At 40.9% G+C, this 18,478-nt stretch overlaps 1 protein-coding gene across 8 annotated transcripts in view; it reads right to left on the reverse strand.

Annotated features, from left to right (window-relative positions):
• Window positions 1-18,478, reverse strand: part of LOC120635867 (signal transducer and activator of transcription 5B) — a 47,854-nt gene that overhangs the window by 11,622 nt on the left and 17,754 nt on the right. For 5 of the 8 annotated variants that reach the window (XM_039907062.1, XM_039907061.1, XM_039907065.1 and 2 more), the window contains exons 11-20: window positions 12,803-12,885; window positions 12,217-12,286; window positions 11,360-11,514; window positions 10,198-10,321; window positions 9,341-9,469; window positions 8,314-8,420; window positions 7,213-7,386; window positions 6,214-6,338; window positions 3,277-3,429; window positions 1,611-1,740 (exon numbers count right to left, since the gene is read on the reverse strand). In XM_039907062.1, the coding sequence (XP_039762996.1) occupies window positions 1,611-1,740; window positions 3,277-3,429; window positions 6,214-6,338; window positions 7,213-7,386; window positions 8,314-8,420; window positions 9,341-9,469; window positions 10,198-10,321; window positions 11,360-11,514; window positions 12,217-12,286; window positions 12,803-12,885 (1,250 nt within the window). The remainder of the gene's footprint in view (window positions 1-1,610; window positions 1,741-3,276; window positions 3,430-6,213; window positions 6,339-7,212; window positions 7,387-8,313; window positions 8,421-9,340; window positions 9,470-10,197; window positions 10,322-11,359; window positions 11,515-12,216; window positions 12,287-12,802; window positions 12,886-18,478) is intronic. The other 3 variants (XM_039907063.1, XM_039907067.1, XM_039907069.1) reach the window with 1 other exon arrangement.

Genomic DNA, 18,478 nt, shown 5'->3' on the forward strand with positions numbered 1-18,478 from the left:
ATAGTAAGCAGGGTAGGGTATAGTGTAGGGTAACATCAGTGGCGTGCATAAAGGATATGCACAGGGTATGCAGATGATATAAAATGAAGAAAATCTCGAAAAAATGAAGGAAACCGAAAGGGTAGGCTTTTTATAATTCTTACAATGGTTTTTATGACCCGTACTGGATTTTTTTTTTCATTTTATATCAAAAATAGTTCAATTTTTTTTTATTTAATATCACAAATAGTTCAATTAATGATTCTAAACTTTTGTGACAGAAATTTGTAATAATTCGTTGCGAATCCTTAGATATCTTCATTCTGAACATAGTCTAATACTATGTTAAAACTTTATGATATGCAGAAAATGTATGAATTGATAAAGTTACTTACACAGGACAGGTCATTCTCGAAATACCACACGCCAGCGCTTTTAAGCACGAGACCGAACACGAGCGGTCATTGAACCCAGTCAACCCGTTAATCAATTTTGATCCCTGATGGAGATTTTTTTCATTTTACATTATCTGCCCGCTCAATGCATACCCTGTGTATACCCTCAATGCACGCCACATAATGAAAATGTTATTAAGTTACCTTAGTCTAGGGTAGGATAGTAAACCATGATGATGTTGGTCTTAGGGTAGGCAACTGAGGATGTTTAGTAGGGTAACAGGGTATCGTGATACTGAACTACGGCAACTGCTTTAGTAGGGTAATTAGATTACTAGTAGGATATGGTAACATAATTTTATTATTTTTATTAGTGTTTTTACCTACACTTGGAGGAATTATCAATTTTTTTATTTTTTTTTTATAATTTTTTATATGCATTTTAAATATGGTAACATATTATTATGATGATCAAATAACAGCTACCTTATTATGGTTAACTAAGCGGGTAGGGTAGTAGGAAGAGGTTAATTATAGTAACCAAATAGTAGTAATAGGATTAGTTGCAGTAAACGATATCATGTTATTATCATGATCAAATAGTAGCTACCTTAGGATAATTAACTAACCGGGTAGGGTAGTTGGATAGGGTGGGGTAGTTGGATAGGGTGGGGGAATAGGATAGGGTGGGGTAGTTGGATAGGGTGGGGTAGTAGGATAGGGCATGATGAAAACATCATTATCATCATATCAACCCATTGCCGGCCCGTGGTTCTCCTCCCACAATGCCTATAAACCCTTCTGGTTTAAGGCCGTAGTCCACCACGCTGGCCCAGTGCGGATTGGTGGACTATAATCCACCTAAGGATGCTTAAATAACCAGTGGGGTCTAGTAGGATAGGATAACATAAAAATACAAAAATTACGTTTGATAAAAGAAAAAAAAAAAATCATCCTGTATATCACGTGATCAGTCGATCAGCCGATCGTTTAGGCTTGCGCCCTTACACCTTGCGCGCAAGATTTACGCCTGTCGCAAGCCTATCATGAGATACGTAATCACCCTGCGGGAAGGGTAGTAGATTAACTAGTAGGATTTTTTTTTTTCTCTTCTGGCTTTACAGAGATTAGCCAATGTCAACTATTATTAAGGAATTAATGATGATAACGTGATATACAGGGTGATTTTTTTTATGTCACACTATAACGTACAGGATGTCTCTGATTCACACTGACCTGCTATGCACGCTGGGCGTGTTTCTGTGCGAGTCCGGTGAATGCGCATACGCAGGCGATCCCGACATGTACGGCGGTAGAGTCGTAACCAGCACCGGCTTCACGTAACCGTTCTTTAGCATTTCGTTCTCTGCGAATTTTAACATTTATATTCTGTTAGCAATGTTAACATTTGTTAATAACGGTCATCTCACTTTAATCAAAGCTAACTTTGCTTCGCTGGATCGCTTGGTAATAACTAGTTAATTTAACCATGGTTAATAATGATTAATTATTGTTATAGTCGGAAAAATGTAATAGGCCCGTTTTGACATTTGTGCAAGACCATAGAATGTAACTTGGAACGAAACTGAAAGAAACAAAAAAATAAAAATCAATTACATACAGTGTTTTAAAAAATACGTAAATTTTTTTGGGACGTTAAATAATATGAAAGAATATATCGCGAGTATTCTTTTTGCGCTTACTTCATAGTAGCATGCAATTTATAATTGTTGCGAAACGTTTCGAAAACAGTTACGTTCTCAGTCTTTTTTTTTTTTATACTAGAGCTGTAACCATTTTTTTACTGAATATCGAAATTAAATATTGTGTAGTTATCTTTACTGCAAAGAATAAGCTTGGTTCTCAAAATGGGTTCTAAATAATGAGTCTGAGATGATGTATCTGACCAAGCGGCACATGACTGAAGCGTCCCCGCGCGCACTGCGCAATTTTTCGTTCCATATCTTGTAAAGTTGACTGTGCGCTCGTTTAAGTTTGATATATATTGTTTACTATTACGTTAACTATGGCTCTTCTAATTTGGACATTAATTTAAACATAGTGATTTGACTCGATTTTTGTGTTTGTTGTTATATAGTACTAACTCTGTTTCAACATGTTGAAAAGTGGACGTATAATCAACAGCCAGTCACGCGTATTGGTTGTGAAGTTAAAGGAATACTTTGAACGAACGAACACTTTACAATACATAATAATATCAATCAAGTACTGATACAAACTTGAATTGATTTATCGTGAGTATCGAGTACAGAGTCTTATGGTTCCATAACTAGTTACGTCGCGATGACAAATGTCAAAACGGGCCTATTACATTTTTACGACTATAATCACAACCCTATTTCTCTGGTTTAAGATATTTTTTTAATTATCGATTATCTCGATCGTTAATAACGTTATTCGTCATGTTAACCATTGTTAATCACGGCCATTAATAGAATAGAATAGAAAATAATGGAATAGAATAGAATATAATAGAATATAAATGAATAGAATAGAAATCAATAGAATTTGAATAGAATTACTTTATTTGCTAAAACACATGTACATTTTTTGTACATGTTTTGATGTAACAACAATTATTTGTGACTGGTAAACACTCAAATCAATTTAATAGCACATTAAAAAATTTAAATGATTTTAAACTAAATGATTATACAAAAACGAGTGTCTTTACTCGTGGATTTTATATAATTTATATCCAATTAATAATAATAATGAAAAAAAAACTAATAAGTAAAAGAAAATAATTATCACACTTAATATACGTGCATGTAAATAAAGTGAAGTACGAAATATTTTAATATCATAACATTGTCAGCCTTAGTCCAAACTTTCAACAAATGGTTAACGTAGGTTATTTTTCTTGATTTATCATCCTCACCTGGCTTTGTGTAATATTTAGAGAAGACCTCGTCCTTCGCTATGTTGGGGTAAAGAAACTGTAGCTGTGTTAGATCCAGGATCCTGTCTGCCAACGAGCGGAGCATCAGGTCTCTGGAGGTGAATGGCTGGAGGCTGAACACTTCGTTGCCCTCTGGAAAACATTTTTTTTATGACACTACAAGTTAGCCCTTCATATCTCCTCAGCATGCAGCAGGAGACAAATGGTATATTCTTAGGGTATATACCATTTGTATACCATTCAAAATTAATTTATTTCAAGTAGGCTTAATATAAGCACTTTTGAAACGTCAAGTCTGTCTGTTTGTAGTGACTCTATCACCGGTTCGGAAGGCAGATTCCACCGAGAAGACGCCGGCAAGAAACTCAGCAGTTGCTCTTTTCCAACATTGTGTTAAACGACTAAGACAACGGGAGGTATCTTTGCATCGTTCGAGTCCATGAAGGACTGCGTTGCATCGATAATTATGGAGGGTAGAGGTAAGGAGAGTCATCTGTGTATATGAAAAAGTGTCGTCAAAATGTATTAAATTAGGATGGCGCCACATTTGCATCAGGGTAACTCTTAAAAGAAGCGCCAAATATAAATACCGTACTATTTACTGTTTACGAAATAAAATCACTCTTAACGCACGTTTGGTTATAATAAATCTGTAAGGTTATATTTACCACAATATTTTGTACAACGTAAGTTGTTGAAATTCTCAATAATTAACTACTTTAGTCGATAATGACATTAAATTTTTTAACTCGGCATACTTCAATTCATCTACGATTGCTACATTCATACCATACCCTGTGCATCCACCAGCGCCATTGTGGAGGATTTTTGAACTGTTATTTAGCGCAACAACTGGACACTTTTTCAACTTTTCTCCCATATAAGATGACTCTCCTTACCTCTACCCTCCATAATCGATAATGCAGTCATATTTATATCAAAATACCCACCAACTCAATGTCATGAACATTTTATAGTTAACAAAAGTTTAATTATTTACCCACTTTATAAATTTACTGTAACATTCGTTTTACAATTTAACAATCTTTGTTCTATCTTGTGAGAGATAAAAGCGGAGTGGCTCGCTTCCAGGCAAACTTGTCATTAAGAAATTCATCAATGGTATAGTAACCTCGATGTATTAAATGTGTTTTTATACATTCTTTTAACTTATGTAATGGTAAATCTAATATTACTTTCGGTAGTATGTTATAAAAGCATATACTCAGTCCCACAAAGGTTTTCTGTACTCTCCTAAGACTATATGCTGATATCGCTAATTTTTTTTTTTATATAGATTAATATTTTGTTTTACAAGATTAAATTGTTATAAATATATTGCGAAGCTACAGTAAGTATACCTATTTCATTTGCACGGAGAGATTTTCATTTGTTTATAAGAGGTAAAATTAACGTGTGCACCCCGCCAACTGTCCAAGCACGGCACTAGGGAATATTAGAAGTTTACCCCCGTTTATTATTTGATTATTATATACACTTGCGTGTTATATACACTGCTCGGAGAGCTGTGGGAGAAGGTTAAATAAAATTTGGCGGTCGATTGGCGCTGTGGGCAGCGACCCTGCTTGAGTCCAAGGCTGTGGGTTAGATTCCAACAACTGGAAAACGTTAGTGATATAAACATTTTTTTTTTCAGTGTCCTAGTTTTCATCTGTAAATGATTCATAAAAATATATCCATCAGTCATCTTAGTACCCATAACACAAGCTAAGCTTACTTTGGGGTAAGATGGCGATGTGTGTATTGTCGTTGTATTTTTATTTATGCATGAGAGTATGGGGTCTCCTGCCACAATTAGAAGCGTTAAAGGCCGCAACGCTGGCCCAGTGTGGTTTGGTAGACTTCACACGCCTTTAAGAACATTATGGAGAACTCTCAGGTATGCAAGGTTACCTCACGATGTTTCCCTTCACCACCGTGAAAACATTATGAAAATATTATGAAAATTAAGCTTAATTTGCTATACTCCGCGAACAGCAGGAGAATCTGTATGGTGTTATTTATAATTTCTTCAATCCGTATACTCCACACCAAACAGATCCCCGCCAAGTCACCCTCTTCGCACGTTTCGCTACGAAACCGGAGCATTGTCCTCGTGAGATGTTGACTTTACAATGAATAATTGTTAAGTGAAAAATTTGCCGAATGTGTCGCCTTTTATACCTTTCGTAGCCCTACCCCCCCTACCATTCATTATCAATCAAAGCCCCTCCCACCTCCGCACCTACCACCTGCTGTTCGCGGAGTATAGCAAATTAAGCTTAATTTTCATAATATATTATGGATTTCCGCTGAGTAACGCCTTCGTATATCCACAATCCAACACCGTGAAAACAAGTGACGTTAAATAGCTGAGCGAAAGGGTAGACGATAAATACCCACTAGGCTACCATAAGATTTGGTCTTTTAATTTATTATTTTCTCTTCTAAGTTCTTTAAGTATTGGTCTTGCGTGCACCAGTGCGAGAATAATAATTTTAGGTTTTAAGATAATTCTTTTTTTTTTTTTACATCTGCATTAGCTTTATTTATTATTATTGTTATTATTGTACTATAAAACAAATCTATTCTATGGGACTATTAGTTAGAATTCAACTTACTTATTTTAGGTTTTTTTTTAATAATGTGACCGGAGATAACAAAGATAATGCTGTATACACCACACCTAAAATTAATTATTGTTATGGCACTAGACAGAATTTGTAATTCTAATACGTATTTTTTTTTTATTAATGTAGGTACAATTAATTGCTGGTGTGTCTTATGAATGAATGATTGAATGAAAGAATGAATGAATGAATGAAAGAAAGAATGACTGAATGACTGAATGAATGATTGTATGAATGTTGTAATGAATGAATGAATCAATCAATCAATAAATAAATAATAACTTACCACCAGTCCAAGCGATGGTGATACCGCCAAGTTCGGAGTCAGAAAAGCGCAGTAGGAAAGTTCCTGGAGGACATTTGCCGAGCATTTCTTCGGCTTGCTTCTTCTGGATGAAGCCCATTATGAGGCTGAAGACAAATAATGTTTTTTTCTTTTTTTTTAGTACTTCATAACTGACGGTCTGAAAGTGAAAGGGGTTCTGGGGAGACCGGTGCGCGGTTTTTACAACGTGAGAGAATTTATTCAAGATAGGCTGGAAGATGTTTTAAGAAGGAGCTAGTAAGGTTTTTTTGAAACAGTTTAAACTGTGAAGTTATTTATATTTATAGCTAGAGTATTTCGAAGATTATTTAAAAGATTATACTTTAAGGGTAATTTTGAGAATTGGACAAAGTATTTGGGTAAAGGTAGAGGTAATTTTCATGAACTAAAGTTTCAAGGTTTTCAAGAATAAACGTGTTATTGGAATAATTATTTTATTATTATTATTATTAAACTCTTTATTTGTATACCACAACATAAACATATAACATTATTTGTGAGTTATAAAGGTTTGTGCGGGATGTCTGTGCGTGTATAACTCACCGGTCGCACCACAGCGTCCTCAGATAGTCCCTGGTGACCTTGATCACCATGTAGAACCACTTCCAGAAAGTGAATCGTAAGGGGTTTTGGGAAGACCGTTCTGTGATGGGGTTGTATGGGGTATGGGGTTCTTCCGACATGAGAAAAATTATTTAAGATAGGCTGGAAGATGTTTTAAGAAGGAGCTAGTAAAGGATTTTTGACACAGTTTTAATTGTGCACTTATTTATATTTATAGCTAGGGTATTTCGAAGATTATTTTAAAGTACATACTTTAAGGGCAAAAGTATTTAATAAAGATAGAGGTAATTTTCAAAAAAGAAACCGTTTTGTAGAATAAACATGTTTTTGGAATATTTATTTGTGAGTTAGGGGTAATAAAGGTTTGTGCGGGATGTCTGTGCGTGTATAACTCACCGGTCGCACCATAGCGTCCTCAGATAGTCCCTGGTGACCTTGACAACCATGTAGAACCATTCCCAGAAAGTGAAGTTGCGCTCCGGAAGGGCGTCCTTGCAAAACTGCGTCCAGCTGACCGTCATACCGTTTAGCTCCATCGGGTTGATGGGGAGGTTTGTTCTTGAACAAAGACTTTATTTCATTATTCGTTGGGCTATTTCTTTTTGGGATACGGCATATTGAATTTATTATGACGTGATTTTATAAATAAAAAGTGCCACCTATTGCCACTTGAATAAAGAAATTTTTGACTTTGACTCTAGTTCTGAGGCTTAAATTGCAGAAATTCATCAATCGAATAAAATACATTGATCAATCGCAATTTTTTCAATGTATTTTTAAATTTTTGATGCGGTATACAGCTAAAGATTTTGAAATTGCATTAAATATTTCTACACACATCGCACTAGTTTTTCAAATACATCTGATCTGAATACGGCTGATCTAGGGCACTTATTGAACAGTAATCTGTCTTTGTTTCGAGTGCACCTTGGAAATAAATCAGTAAATAAATAAATAATCTGTCTTTGTTTCGAGTGCACCTTGGAAATAAATCAGTAAATAAATAAACCTGCCTAAAGAGATCTGGGTTAGACTTAACAAAAGTTGTTAATTCTAAAATATATATGCTAGGAAGTGTTTAGTTATTAGTTTGTATGGAAAAAAGAATATGCTTCTTTTGTTTTATTATTTCTACATGGTGATTCCTTATGAAATATATTTATGCATCCTTCAACAGTATTACGTTATTCGGTTACACGTTATACATTACACTGCACGTTCGCAGTTGCGTGCACGGGGTTTTTTACCGGGATATGTATAAGAAGGAAGATGAATGAATGAATGAAAAAAAAGTAGTTACAGAGATATAAATACAGAGCAAGAGAGTACAATTTGGTGGCCTTATCGCTACATGGATGCCACAAAATGGAAAAATCCATCGCATTTATGAGTCATACAAAAAAATTTTAGGATAGGCAGTGCTTTTGTACATGTATGAAGTGCACGCCACTGCATGCTCTCTGAATGTTGAGATTATTGCGAGAAATATATGCTTACCTAAATATTTTCTCGCCCAAAAAGCGAAGATTGTCCTCGGAGAGATCACCGCCGGTGGCTGAACAGAACTTGATCCTCAATGTCTCAGCCAACTGGCCCCAGGTCACCTAGGAGATGCAAGAGGATTTTTAGCTTATTCATCATCACCATCAGCCTATAAAGTCCCAATCTAGTGATTGATCACTAAGCATTCTATTCGGGCGCATTCAACGTTTAGTTTAAACGGACATGAGTATGTCTTGTAAACATGCTTATGACCACGGTGTCATCGTCATACCAATATGTTACCGGCCAACTACAGGGCACGGGTCTCCTCCCACAATAAGACGGGGTTGGTTGGACTTCACACACCTCTGAGAACATTATGGAGAATTTTTAGTAATGCCGGTTTCCTCACGATGTTTTCCTACACCGTTCAAGCAAGTGATGTTTTGATTGCTCAAAACGCACATAACCTCAATTACATGTTATCTTAATTATCAATTAACAATTGTTAATAATAGTGTGACATTAAATCCTAATTCTATAATTATTGTAAATCGAAATTATTCTTATGTTTTAAGTTGACAAATTCTAATATTTTGTTTTTTTTTGTTCTAAATTGATATATTTTAATATTTAAACGAATTGCAATAATGAAATTTAATTTGGATATACTCGTAATAATTTGAATTCAGTAATGAAATAAAAATAATTTCGATACTATATTTATATTGCAGAAAAGAGCTGTACGGTCAATAATACTTAAATCACGCGAATCCCTCCGTGAGAAGTTTAAAGAAATAGGCATACTTACTGTAGCTTCACAATATATTTATAACAATATAGTATTTGTAAGACAACATATTAGTCTTTACAAACAAAAAGTGGACATAAACAGTCCACTTACAAGAAATGGTCATTGATTAGTGTCATCTGCATATCGTCTGCGAAAGGTGCAGACGTCATTTGTGGGATTGAGTATACGCTTTTATATAAAAAAAAAATTAAAACAAAAAAAAAAAGTAATAGTTCAAAAAAAAATTACCTTATCTGGGACGGCGAATGGGACTCTTCCCGGGGGGCTGAAAGCGTTATCCCAGGTTACTGTCGCCCAGCCGTGGGGCTCCTGGTTGCCGTGAACTATCACCACCACGGGTAGAGACAGGGTCCACACCTAGAGAAATTAAAAAAAAAAATTTTTTTGCTTCAAGAATTCTACTTTGAAAAGTATTAAAACAAAAAAAAAATCGGAATATAAAATTCAAAATTAATTTATTTCAAGTAGGCCTAATTATTAAGCACTTTTGAAACGTAAAGTCTGTCTGTGTGTAGTGGCTCTTCCATTAATGGTATAAAAATAGCTTCATCAACCTTTTAGAAAAATCCTATTATAACGTTAAGGATTATTTAAACGATAAAAAAGCTTGGGTGTGAATTGCTCTAACTTCATAGCGAAATAAAAATTTACTGTGAGATGGTGATAACAAAAAAAAAAAAAAATTAACTGGCTAAGTTTGTTATGGGCTCTTCTTAGACCAGGGCGCGTTTGGAACCCTCGTAGCTTTAGGTCTAAATTAGCAAACGAAGTTATCACCATCCCCTTACAATTATGTAAACATATATGTATGAACGCTTCATAAGTGCCTGTGATAGGCCTACATGAATAAAGAAGTTTTGAATTTGAATTGTTTTTATTTTTCTGAACCAACGAAAAATATATACTTGGAAAATGGGAATACTTAATTAGTTTGTATGGAAAAATAAAAATATTTCTTTTGATTATTCCCCCAAATGTTCCCGTGGTAGAATTAAAAATTGTTAACGAGCGAAGCTTTAGACCCAATTCTGAAGTCCACGCAGACGAAGTCGCGGGCAGAAGCTTGCAATTAAATAAATGAATACCTGGAACACCAGCTCGCCGCCGCCGACATTAAACTCCGACTGGAACAAGAGAGTGAGTTTCTCATCCATCACACTCTCCGTTCCTTTCTTTTCGGCGCGCTTGATTTTACGCAGTTGCATGTTTCTGTTGACAACATGTTTATTTTAATATATATAATTTTTTTTTAATATTTGTCGGACCTAGCGGATGGCCCTTCTTGTAAGTGGAAAACAATCGTCTATAAATAAAAAAAAAATATATATATATTTTTTTTTTAATAATCGTCGGACCTAGCGGATGGCCCTTCTTGTAAGTGGAACACCATCGTCTATAAATAAAATAAAAAAATCCTGTGCATTCATTCAAGTGTAACTTCTGAAAAGTAGCCTACGAGAGATTGAGGTGGATGTAGAGTATCAGAACTATTGGGATAAATGTAAGGTTTATTATTTAGTTTCCATGGTAACTAGAATAGGTAAAAAAATGTATAATGTTTTCTATCTCACTCTGTCCTATACATTTTATTAATTTATTTATTTATTAGCTTTTCAAGGGAAACAAACAGTATTATTACACATAAAATAATGCCGTATTTTTGTATCACATAAACCAATGAAGTTTCCACAACTTGGTTATACATATAATACGATAACATCAACCACAATTGCTTAGGAATAAGTAACTAGCAAGCAATTATTATACAAAAAAAGAAAAAATAATAATAATTTAATTAAAACAAAACCGAAAAACAAAAACTTCAAAGCTATAGTACTTATTTTGTCATAATAAATTTCCTAATAGTGCCAATTTGGACATGAAAAATGTAAGTCTCACAATATTTGTTGTTGAAAGCATTGCACGCACGAGATAAAAAGTTATTTGCCGAATAGCTTGTCTTCCATCTAGCCCATGCAAAGGGAGGTTTACGCCTTGCATTTAGCATTTATGTGTTTGTTTCTTTGTCTAGATATTATTAGGTTTCCTTGGTAACTTAAATAGGAAAAGGCTAGGCTTCATCCTACACATTTTTGTATATGTGTCTCCTACCTGTCGTTTTTTCCGTTGCATCCGGTTTGAAATCACAACGATTCTGAAGAACGACCCAATTGAAGTCGGTTAGTAAGTATCACATTCCGTTCTTCTTTAACCTTTGCTGCTAAGCTCCATACGAAAGTTACTCACCTGAAACTGACGCTGAGTTGTCGGTTGGTGGGCTGGTACTCCATACAGCCGCTGTTGTTGAGGATGTCACCACACTCCACCGGCTGCTTGCCGCGCCCACTTTGAGTGTCACTCTTCAGCAGCAACTGGGCTTGTTGCTCCGATATTATTACCACCTGTGCCAAGTTCATCTCTTCCTGAATTATGTTACCCTGGTACTTTCGACAAGACACAATGGCCTTCAATCAATCAATCTGTTGCATAGTTCCGAGTTCTACCCTCGTTTAATTTATAAATATAGGATTAATATCTTTAACAATTAAATGCATTTCATTTTATTAATAAACGTACGTCTGTACTAAGTTCTACGTAAAACAATTTATTATAATCCGTTATGTGGCTCAATAATTTGTTAAAAATGTTTAGTTTATATGCTGTAAAGTTTTAAAAAGGTGTTTGTAACCTGCTAAACTGTAAGTAATATATTATTTATTTTTTCAACCTAGGCTAGTCACTAGGATATGAACTGTAATACAATTATTTAATAAATGAAAATATTTTAAAAACAAACAAACAATCATTCAATCAAACAATCAAATTTATTTGGCTTGAATGAATGAATGAATGAATATACTTTTATTGCACACCACAAAAGTACATAAAAAAAGAAAAGTATTAAAAACAACGTATAAAATTTGGCGACAATATGGTACATAAAACATTTTTACATAGGTTTTATGTAAATTTTATAAGTGTCGAATATCGTGCGTGTATTTGCAAAACTGTCGTTAGTCATTTTAACAATTTTAAACATTAAAATTACACACACCACACTGCTCCAACGATTTTTACCTAGATTTCAATTAAAATTCACTTACCGTAACTCTAGGTGGAGTCATATGAACGTTGAGTTGACCACCCACCAGCAAGCGGACCGTAGCCGTGAAACTGTAATTGACACGTAAACTTTTAGTCATTTCGCAGTTTGCCCATTTTCATACAAACATTTGACCTTGAAATGTTTTGAGTGCGTAAAAAAAAACTTTAAGGAATACATTTAAAAATGGCAGCCAATGTTTTGCTATCTCTTTCGCACAATTCTGTTGCCCGATTCCCTCGTCCACATTTATTACGGTTTTCTACAAATCCCATGGGAACCATTTGTTTTCCTGGGATAAAAAAAACCTATGTTACTCTCCGTCCTTTCAACTAACTCTTATGAGTCTATGCCACTTATCAAGTTATTGGTTGCTTAGTTAGGGTGAGAAGTAAGGACAAACAAACAAAAAATTTATAATACGGATCCTTTAAAATTATAGAATCAGACCTTATCAAACCTAGTTGAAATTAATAGCATTTCCTAATCATGTCATGAAATCCCATAAAATTGCACTAACGATTCCGATTACTGATACAGTAAATCATTCAGTTCTTAGTTCATCAGTCACTTATTTCGAAACTTACCGTGTGTTAGTCTTCATGACCTGGGGCGGTTGCTTCTCGATAACGAATGTTGAAGTCACCAGTGTGGAGAGAAGACTTGTCACCTGAAAGACAATTTAAGGAGTTTAGATAAGAGCAAAAGAGAATTTAAATTGGAAAAATCTTTTTCTGTTGGATAGTCCATTTATCGAGCCTGCTAGGAAGCTAAAAGCTATATAACATCACGCTACGTTGGACGTTGGGGTTCAAAAGTGCTGGATTGGCGACCCATCGATCAAACGAGTAGCTGGGAGCCGCTAGAAACAAGCGGCTCAGAACCGTGGATTATGAACTCCCTGCAAAAGACATATGACCAGTTCGTCAAGCAATTCTCAGAACTCCTGCACCTTGGTGAGCGTCTCACCTATTGATCAGGTCGTCCAGCAGTTCGCACCACTCCTGCACCTTGGGAGCGTCTCACCTTCTTGATCAGGTCGTCCAGCAGGTCGGAGAACTCCTGTACCTTGGTGAGAATCTCCAGCAGTTCGCAGAACTCCTGCACCTCGGTGAGTGTATCACCGACTCGATTAGGTCGTCCAGCAGTTCGCACCACTCCTGCACCTTGAGAGCGTCTCACCTGCTTGATCAGGTCGTCCAGCAGGTCGGAGAACTCCTGCACCTTGGTGAGCGTCTCACTTCTGCACCTTGGTAATAGTCTCCAGTAGGTCGCAGAACTCCTGCACCTTGGTGAGAGTCACCAGCAGGTCGCAGAACTTCTGCACCTTGGTGAGCGTCTCACCTGCTTGATCAGGTTTTCCAGCAGTTCGAGGAACTCCTGCAACTTGGTGAGTGCCTCACCTGCTTGATCAGGTCCTCGAACAGTGCGCAAGACTCCTGCACCTTGGTGAGCGTATCACCGGCTCGATTAGGTCGTCCAGCAGTTCGCACCACTCCTGCACCTTGGTGAGAGTCACCAGCAGGTCGCAGAACTTCTGCACCTTGGTGAGCGTCTCACCTGCTTGATCAGGTTTTCCAGCAGTTCGAGGAACTCCTGCAACTTGGTGAGTGCCTCACCTGCTTGATCAGTTCCTCGAACAGTTCGCAAGACTCCTGCACCTTGGTGAGCGTATCACCGGCTCGATTAGGTCGTCCAGCAGGTCGGAGAACTCCTGCACCTTGGTGAGCGTCTCACTTCTGCACCTTGGTAAGAGTCTCCAGTAGGTCGCAGAACTCCTGCACCTTGGTGAGAGTCACCAGCAGGTCGCAGAACTTCTGCACCTTGGTGAGCGTCTCACCTGCTTGATCAGGTTTTCCAGCAGTTCGAGGAACTCCTGCAACTTGGTGAGTGCCTCACCTGCTTGATCAGGTCCTCGAACAGTGCGCAAGACTCCTGCACCTTGGTGAGCGTATCACCGGCTCGATTAGGTCGTCCAGCAGTTCGCACCACTCCTGCACCTTGAGAGCGTCTCACCTGCTTGATCAGGTCGTCCAGCAGGTCGGAGAACTCCTGCACCTTGGTGAGCGTCTCACTTCTGCACCTTGGTAAGAGTCTCCAGTAGGTCGCAGAACTCCTGCACCTTGGTGAGAGTCACCAGCAGGTCGCAGAACTTCTGCACCTTGGTGAGCGTCTCACCTGCTTGATCAGGTTTTCCAGCAGTTCGAGGAACTCCTGCAACTTGGTGAGTGCCTCACCTGCTTGATCAGGTCCTCGAACAGTTCGCAAGACTCCTGCACCTTGGTGAGCGTATCACCGGCTCGATTAGGTCGTCCAGCAGTTCGCACCACTCCTGCACCTTGGTAGCGTCTCACCTGCTTGATCAGGTCGTCCAGCAGGTCGGAGAACTCCTGCACCTTGGTGAGCGTCTCAACTGCTTAATCAGGTTTTCCAGCAGTTCGCAAGACTCCTGCACCTTGGTGAGCGTGTCACCTGCTTGATCAGGTCGTCGAGCTGTTCGCACTACACCTGCACCGTGGTGAACGTCTCACTTGCTTGATAAGGTCGTTAAGCCGTTCACAGAATCCCTGCAGGGTGGTAAGTGTCTCACCTGCTTGATCAGGTCCTCGAACAGTTCGCAAGACTCCTGCACCTTGGTGAGCGTATCACCGGCTCGATTAGGTCGTCCAGCAGTTCGCACCACTCCTGCACCTTGAGAGCGTCTCACCTGCTTGATCAGGTCGTCCAGCAGGTCGGAGAACTCCTGCACCTTGGTGAGCGTCTCACTTCTGCACCTTGGTAAGAGTCTCCAGTAGGTCGCAGAACTCCTGCACCTTGGTGAGAGTCACCAGCAGGTCGCAGAACTTCTGCACCTTGGTGAGCGTCTCACCTGCTTGATCAGGTTTTCCAGCAGTTCGAGGAACTCCTGCAACTTGGTGAGTGCCTCACCTGCTTGATCAGGTCCTCGAACAGTTCGCAAGACTCCTGCACCTTGGTGAGCGTGTCACCTGCTTGATCAGGTCGTCGAGCTGTTCGCACTACACCTGCACCGTGATGAACGTCTCACTTGCTTGATAAGGTCGTTAAGCCGTTCACAGAATCCCTGCAGGGTGGTAAGTGTCTCACCTGCTTGATCAGGTCCTCGAACAGTTCGCAAGACTCCTGCACCTTGGTGAGCGTATCACCGGCTCGATTAGGTCGTCCAGCAGTTCGCACCACTCCTGCACCTTTAGAGCGTCTCACCTGCTTGATCAGGTCGTCCAGCAGGTCGGAGAACTCCTGCACCTTGGTGAGCGTCTCACTTCTGCACCTTGGTAAGAGTCACCAGCAGGTCGCAGAACTTCTGCACCTTGGTGAGCGTCTCACCTGCTTGATCAGGTTTTCCAGCAGTTCGAGGAACTCCTGCAACTTGGTGAGTGCCTCACCTGCTTGATCAGGTCCTCGAACAGTTCGCAAGACTCCTGCACCTTGGTGAGCGTATCACCGGCTCGATTAGGTCGTCCAGCAGTTCGCACCACTCCTGCACCTTGAGAGCGTCTCACCTGCTTGATCGGGTCATCCAGCAGGTCGGAGAACTCCTGCACCTTAGTGAGCGTCTCACTTCTGCACCTTGGTAAGAGTCTCCAGTAGGTCGCAGAACTCCTGCACCTTGGTGAGAGTCACCAGCAGGTCGCAGAACTTCTGCACCTTAGTGAGCGTCTCACCTGCTTGATCAGGTTTTCCAGCAGTTCGAGGAACTCCTGCAACTTGGTGAGTGCCTCACCTGCTTGATCAGGTCCTCGAACAGTTCGCAAGACTCCTGCACCTTGGTGAGCGTATCACCGGCTCGATTAGGTCGTCCAGCAGTTCGCACCACTCCTGCACCTTTAGAGCGTCTCACCTGCTTGATCAGGTCGTCCAGCAGGTCGGAGAACTCCTGCACCTTGGTGAGCGTCTCACTTCTGCACCTTGGTAAGAGTCTCCAGTAGGTCGCAGAACTCCTGCACCTTGGTGAGAGTCACCAGCAGGTCGCAGAACTTCTGCACCTTGGTGAGCGTCTCACCTGCTTGATCAGGTTTTCCAGCAGTTCGAGGAACTCCTGCAACTTGGTGAGTGCCTCACCTGTTTGATCAGGTCCTCGAACAGTTCGCAAGACTCCTGCACCTTGGTGAGCGTATCACCGGCTCGATTAGGTCGTCCAGCAGTTCGCACCACTCCTGCACCTTGAGAGCGTCTCACCTGCTTGATCGGGTCATCCAGCAGGTCGGAGAACTCCTGCACCTTAGTGAGCGTCTCACTTCTGCACCTTGGTAAGAGTCTCCAGTAGGTCGCAGAACTCCTGCACCTTGGTGAGAGTCACCAGCAGGTCGCAGAACTTCTGCACCTTAGTGAGCGTCTCACCTGCTTGATCAGGTTTTCCAGCAGTTCGAGGAACTCCTGCAACTTGGTGAGTGCCTCACCTGCTTGATCAGGTCCTCGAACAGTTCGCAAGACTCCTGCACCTTGGTGAGCGTATCACCGGCTCGATTAGGTCGTCCAGCAGTTCGCACCACTCCTGCACCTTGAGAGCGTCTCACCTGCTTGATCAGGTCGTCCAGCAGGTCGGAGAACTCCTGCACCTTGGTGAGCGTCTCACTTCTGCACCTTGGTAAGAGTCTCCAGTAGGTCGCAGAACTTCTGCACCTTGGTTAGCGTCTCACCTGCTTGATCAGGTTTTCCAGCAGTTCGAGGAACTCCTGCAACTTGGTGAGTGCCTCACCTGCTTGATCAGGTCCTCGAACAGTTCGCAAGACTCCTGCACCTTGGTGAGCGTATCACCGGCTCGATTAGGTCGTCCAGCAGTTCGCACCACTCCTGCACCTTGAGAGCGTCTCACCTGCTTGATCAGGTCGTCCAGCAGGTCGGAGAACTCCTGCACCTTGGTGAGCGTCTCACTTCTGCACCTTGGTAAGTCTCCAGTAGGTCGCAGAACTCCTGCACCTTGGTGAGAGTGACCAGCAGGTCACAGAACTTCTGCACCTTGGTGAGCGTCTCACCTGCTTAATCAGGTTTTCCAACAGTTCGCAAGACTCCTGCACCTTGGTGAGTGCCTCACCTGTTTGATCAGGTCCTCGAACAGTTCGCAAGACTCCTGCACCTTGGTGAGCGTATCACCGGCTCGATTAGGTCGTCCAGCAGTTCGCACCACTCCTGCACCTTGAGAGCGTCTCACCTGCTTGATCAGGTCGTCCAGCAGGTCGGAGAACTCCTGCACCTTGGTGAGCGTCTCACTTCTGCACCTTGGTAAGAGTCTCCAGTAGGTCGCAGAACTTCTGCACCTTGGTGAGCGTCTCACCTGCTTGATTAGGTCGTCCAGCAGTTCGCACCACTCCTGCACCTTGAGAGCGTCTCACCTGCTCGATAAGGTCGTCCAGCAGGTCGCACCACTCCTGCACCTTGAGAGCGTCTCACCTGCTTGATCAGGTCGTCCAGCAGGTCGGAGAACTTCTGCACCTTAGTGAGTGCCTCACCTGCTTGATCAGGTCCTCGAACAGTTCGCAAGACTCCTGCACCTTGGTGAGCGTATCACCGGCTCGATTAGGTCGTCCAGCAGTTCGCACCACTCCTGCACCTTGAGAGCGTCTCACCTGCTTGATCAGGTCGTCCAGCAGGTCGGAGAACTCCTGCACCTTGGTGAGCGTCTCACTTCTGCACCTTGGTAAGAGTCTCCAGTAGGTCGCAGAACTCCTGCACCTTGGTGAGAGTCTCCAGTAGGTCGCAGAACTCCTGCACCTTGGTGAGAGTCACCAGCAGGTCGCAGAATTTCTGCACCTTGGTGAGCGTCTCACCTGCTTGATCATGTCCTCGAACAGTTCGTAAGACTCCTGCACCTTGGTGAGCGTATCACCGGCTCGATTAGGTCGTCCAGCAGTTCGCACCACTCCTGCACCTTGAGAGCGTCTCACCTGCTTGATCAGGTCGTCCAGCAGGTCGGAGAACTCCTGCACCTTGGTGAGCGTCTCACTTCTGCACCTTGGTAAGAGTCTCCAGTAGGTCGCAGAACTCCTGCACCTTGGTGAGAGTCACCAGCAGGTCGCAGAACTTCTGCACCTTGATGAGCGTCTCACCTGCTTGATCAGGTTTTCCAGCAGTTCGAGGAACTCCTGCAACTTGGTGAGTGCCTCACCTGCTTGATCAGGTCCTCGAACAGTTCGCAAGACTCCTGCACCTTGGTGAGCGAATCACCTGCTTGATCAGGTCGTCCAGCAGGTCGGAGAACTCCTGCACCTTGGTGAGCGTCTCCAGTAGGTCGCAGAACTCCTGCA

The sequence above is a fragment of the Pararge aegeria genome, chromosome 27, assembly GCF_905163445.1.
Source record: "Pararge aegeria chromosome 27, ilParAegt1.1, whole genome shotgun sequence".
NCBI classification, from domain to species: Eukaryota; Metazoa; Arthropoda; class Insecta; order Lepidoptera; family Nymphalidae; genus Pararge; species Pararge aegeria.